Here is a 5,208-nt window from a genome sequence, read left to right on the forward strand (position 1 = left end):
GTCTTTGTGCCAAGAGATGTATTTGGGGCATTTTTTATTTATGCGACTAGCAAAAAGGTCAATCTCTGGACAGTTGAAAACGTGCGTTATAGATATAAAGGCCCAGTCTGCTAGCTCCCATTCGATGTCAGGATGAACCCTCCTTGACTCAAAATCTGCAATTGTATTGTCGCAGGACTTGGTGTAGGAAGCAAATACGAATAGCTTTCTTTCTTCACACCATTGCCAAATTTCTCTCGTTATTTGGGTTAGGTGGGGATATTGTACACCTCCCATTCGGTTAATATATGATAGTGCGGTTGAGTTATCTACCCGCAGTAGTACCTCGCAGTTGTAAAGGTCACGTGCGTAAATTTTAAGAGCTATAAAAGCGGCCAATAACTCGAGATAATTAATATGTTGTTCTCGTTCTATGTTAGACCATTGCCTGTTCGCTGTATCGCTGTCACAGGCCGCCCCCCACCCCGTAGTTGAGGCGTCGGAAAAAAATTCTGTACGGAAGACATCACTGCGAATGCGGTGATGCGAGTTTTGAATGTTTTGTAACCACCAATTAATGTCAGGGTGGAGCGAGTCAGGTACATTCATAAATCTATTGAAATCGTCATGACCTTGAAGGTTCAGAAATTTACAACGCTCCATTTCTTTTGTATAAAGCCATCCGTATTCTATGGCTGGACACGCTGACACTAATAATCCAACAAGCCGCGCTAGTTGCCTGATTCTACAACGTTTTACGTTTAGAAAACTTTTCAACTCTGATTTAATATGTAATCTCTTTTCTGTGGGTAGACTTAATCGAAGGTGATGTGAGTCAATCACCATACCTAGAAATTTGCATGACGTAGAAGGTCGAAGCACGCTTTTTTGTTCATTAATAATGAAACTAGTGAAACTAAAAGCTTTTTAGTTAAATCTATGTTTAATAAACATTGGTGGAAAGAATGACCAAACAGGAGCCAGTTGTCAAGGTACAAGGTAGAGAGGAGACCCGCGTATCGCAATAGTTTTACAACAGGTTTCGTTATTTTTGTAAAAACGTATGGTGCCGTGTTAAGACCGAGCGGTAAAACATTAAATTCATAGGTATTTCCTTCAAAAATAATTCGTAGATATTTCCTTGATTCTTCGTGGATTTTTATTAAAAAGTACGCGTCCTTCAAATCAAGAGTAGCCATGTAACAATCTCGAGTAACGAGCTTAACGGCCGTGCGTATATCTTCTAATTTAAAATGATCTGTTTTAACATGTTTATTTAATTTTTTAAGGTTAAGTATAAAGCGCATTTTACCGTTCGGTTTTGGTAGAAGAAATATGGTAGAAATAAATTGGCCCTCACACGGGTTACATTTCAAAATTGCACCAATTTTAAGTAAATCCTGTATAGTATCCGCATAGTGCGATCTCTCCTCGTCAGTATACGAAGGAGTTGAAGGCACGGAGTTTTGAACTACCGGGCTCGAAAAGTTTATTTTATACCCATCAATCCATGAAAGAATAGTGTGATCACTTGTGATAAGTGCCCACTGTTTATAAAAAAGAGATAAACGGCCAGCGTACTTAACTGTATTTAATATCGGCGGCGCGGTGGCGGATGCGCGTGCGACAGCCGCGATGAGTGCGCAGGCGGCGGCGGTGGAAACGGCGCTCGTGGGGCTGCAGGCTCGCGGCTCCTCAACGGTGCCTGCGCTGCTGCCGGCCCCTGCGGCCTGCGCTCTTGTGGACCAGCCTTGCGGTTTAAAGGCCGCGCTACTGTAGATTTCAGTCGTTTCATCGGAACTTGTTTAGTTGACTCAGCTTTTAATTCCACGCCAGATTTGTTTACAGCCTTTGCAGTTTTTAACGTCTCTGCCAGGTTTTCACCGAAGAGAAAATTATCCACCTTCGTGTTGACTAGGTGTTCTTTTAAATCATTCTTTAAAGAAAACAATATAAAATTCCTTCTTGTCACACTATCCGCGTGTTGTATGTCGCATAAAATGCGACTGATATCGATGAGCTTTTGTAATAAGTCATTATCTTTATTGATGGAATTTAGATGCATGGTGAGAATTTCGCCTAAGCATGATAAGGCGGTCGCCATTTGTTTTTGTTTAGCTTCGATGCCTTTGTCTCGTTTTGCGATGGTTTCTGGGACCGCAGCTTTTATCTCCAGATTAAGCTTGGGAGCATCCATATGCAAGCAGTTCGCAGGAATCGGATATTTAGAAATAAGTTCTTTTCGAATTTCTTTGGTAATGCCCTCAGTTGCTCCGTGTTGGAAGCGAGTAGCTATTTCCTTGCGAATGTCTTTACCATACTTAACGGTAGATGAAGGGTCATCACCTAATATTTGTAATATGTCCGTGTCCAAAGTTGCTGGTTCTTCTTCAGTTGATTTCTTTTCTTCAGTGTCAACTGCTGACGTATTTGCACCTTCTTGGGGCAGGACATCATTGGAGTTTGAAGTATTCGTCATTGTGCTGGTAAGGGTCTGCTGATCTTTATGTGGAACATCCACAGGTTCATCGTCTAGGACCTCTGATAACCAGTCACTTGGCTGCAGAACGGGCACTGCTGAAAACGAGCATCGATACTTTGATGGTAGGTAGGTACATAAGTACGTAGTAAGTATATAAATATACGCTTTGTTGTAAATAACACAAATAGTTACTATGTTAATTTAATCGTTTCCACAAAACGTGTCGAGTAAGCCCCAATGACTACTCAGAGTGCATACTTATTGTTAACGTAAATACGTTAAAAATCGAGATATAATTACATTATATGGTTTCACATTAGTATATACACGTGTGAACAATGCATAGTATCAATGTAATTTTGAAATTCTCTGCATTGCAAGAAGATAACGATCGTTATCGTCTCCACAGGTTAGGTAAACAAACCCCAACGGATTGTACGCCAACCGTTAGATTTATGCGCCGAAAAAAAGCCCAGTGACTATTCGGAATGCATTTGAAACCGTAGGTAGGTAAATATATAATAATATTTATGTTTAGGTAAATACCTGTTTCAATCTCGTTATACGGTGTCGGTATAACGTCCTCCTGAGTTGGCGAACTGCGTGCCGAATCACTTTCACTTTCATCACGAATTTTTCGTTGTAACTTACGTACTTTATGCATTAAATAATCTAAATCTTCTTCGTATTTCCTAGAACGTTTACGTTTGGGCATATTTACTAATAAAAAACAGTAAATGACTATAAAAGACACGAATAATAATAAAGTGGCTTGAGTGGTCGGGCACAAAATTGCGAATGAAGAAAAATAACGAACTAACATGGCGGTGCTGTGAAAGTGTACCCTCAACATATCTATTTTTTTTTTATATAACAAAACTCCTAACTATGTGCAGAGTGGTGGTACCTATGCGTTACTACAAGTACTACATAATCTTCAATTACTAATCTCGAGGACGAGGCGCGAGTATAATTCCTGTTAAATAAGTAATACCCGACCAATTTACAAGACGCATGACGCGAATGAAGCTTCATACTTGACATTCTTTTAGTTTGATCGAGTATTATTTATTTGACACGAATTGTTTCGGACGGATGTCGGCCGAAGAACGAGAATAGACCCCCTACACTATCCGTGGAATCAACCTATGTCGCGTTTATGTCGATGAGCACTTGCTAACAGAAACAAATGATAGTGAGAAGGATTTATTTAGATAAGAATATGCTACTTAAGAGTAGCGGTTGAATTGCGAGTACAAGTCATGGATTTGCAGTACCAAAGCATAGTATAACAAGACAAGGATGGTAACTCCATACAAAGGTAGCAACGCGACTTGTATGTGTGAACGCCCGCCGCGCAACGTATATGATCGCGCACATTCGCAGAATAATTAAAACGCGTATGACGACCAGCACTATGCAACGCGAATGCGTCGTGAGATTAAGTCATGTCATCGTGCCTACACGACACGCGACAGGTGCGCGCACATACAAAAGACACTGCTACGTTTGTACAGAGTTGCCATATTTTCCTTATTACCAGTGATCGGAAGAGTTAATTTACCTAAAGTATGAAGGAGAAGGATACCTAAAGGTTTTCTCAGTATAGATAAGCCCATTTCATCATCAATGCATATAAAATTTCATTTTTTTCTGATTATTTTCTAAACATTCCAAGATAAAGGTTATCTCATGTTTATTTAAATGTAAAAAGTATTTAAATACGTAAGTACCTATAGAAACACAAATACAACATTATTTTTTGATACAATGATTTATGGCAAATACTTAATAGGAAATAACAATTTGTCGCCAATGTAGGTACTAAAATTTCAATAAATAATAAGCGTATTCAAATAGAATCAGTTTCGATAATTCCCAGGATTTGTAAAAGAGAATATCCAGATCAGTCTTTAGTTTAGCAAAATTGACTCCTTTAACTTCGATCACTGCTTATTACTATGTACTAATGGTGTGTAAACACCATGCCTAAGCATGGCAGGGGACCAGATGTCATCCTGCCTATTACATTGAATGGTACCATACTAAGCTTCAATACCTAGGGCATATACTTACTGTAAAATTGATATAAACGATGAAGATCTAGCTCGGCAGAGGCAGACCACAGTTATGAAGAGTAACTTGTTGCCGATTCACTCCCTGCTCAATTCAAGTAAAAAACAATAAAAAGTAATATGTGTGGACACTGTAGCCCCCTCCTATGTCCTTGCAAGCGTGGGCGGCGCAGGCTCTGTGACCAGAGCGGTCGAGAACCGCAAAAGGCTCGAATACGCCAACCTTGCTCAGTGCTACAGCTTTATGCCTTTAGCGGTCGAAACCCTGGGTCCCTGGGGGCCACAGGCGGAGCTTCTAGTGAATGAGCTGTCGGATCGCCTCGTAGAAGCCTCCGGTGACCACAAGCTTGTAACTGCCAAGCTTGTTCCGCCAAAGAATAAGTCTAGCAATTCAAAGGGGAATAGTTCCCAGACTTCTGGACACGATGCCCCAGGGTACGGCTCTCGATGAAATTTTCTATTTATAAACTTTCTTACTTTTTTATGTATCTACCTGCTACTATATATATAGAGGAAAATAAATAAACATTTAGCAAAAATAACTCTATTCAGGCGTTCTACACTAGTTAGCTGTGGTATCATTATACTAAGCGAACTTTTGATAGACTCAAGAGTTCAACATAACAATGCATTTCGTGCTATGCTGTAACTTCTCTGGCGGTGTAGTGCGTC

The 5,208-nt window shown here is 40.1% G+C and overlaps 1 protein-coding gene across 1 annotated transcript; it reads right to left on the reverse strand.

Annotated features, from left to right (window-relative positions):
- Positions 1-1,737: 1,737 nt before the first annotated feature.
- Positions 1,738-3,243, reverse strand: LOC113229228. Its single transcript, XM_026462756.1, has 3 exons — positions 3,008-3,243; positions 1,826-2,556; positions 1,738-1,749 (listed from the first exon to the last, which is right to left on the reverse strand). The coding sequence occupies exons 1-3, from the start codon at positions 3,174-3,176 to the stop codon at positions 1,738-1,740; spliced, it is 912 nt and encodes a 303-aa protein (XP_026318541.1). The 5' UTR covers positions 3,177-3,243.
- Between the last annotated feature and the right edge of the window lie 1,965 nt (positions 3,244-5,208).

The sequence above is a fragment of the Hyposmocoma kahamanoa genome, unplaced genomic scaffold (assembly GCF_003589595.1).
Source record: "Hyposmocoma kahamanoa isolate Upper Pololo Valley unplaced genomic scaffold, ASM358959v1 296, whole genome shotgun sequence".
Taxonomy (NCBI): Eukaryota; Metazoa; Arthropoda; class Insecta; order Lepidoptera; family Cosmopterigidae; genus Hyposmocoma; species Hyposmocoma kahamanoa.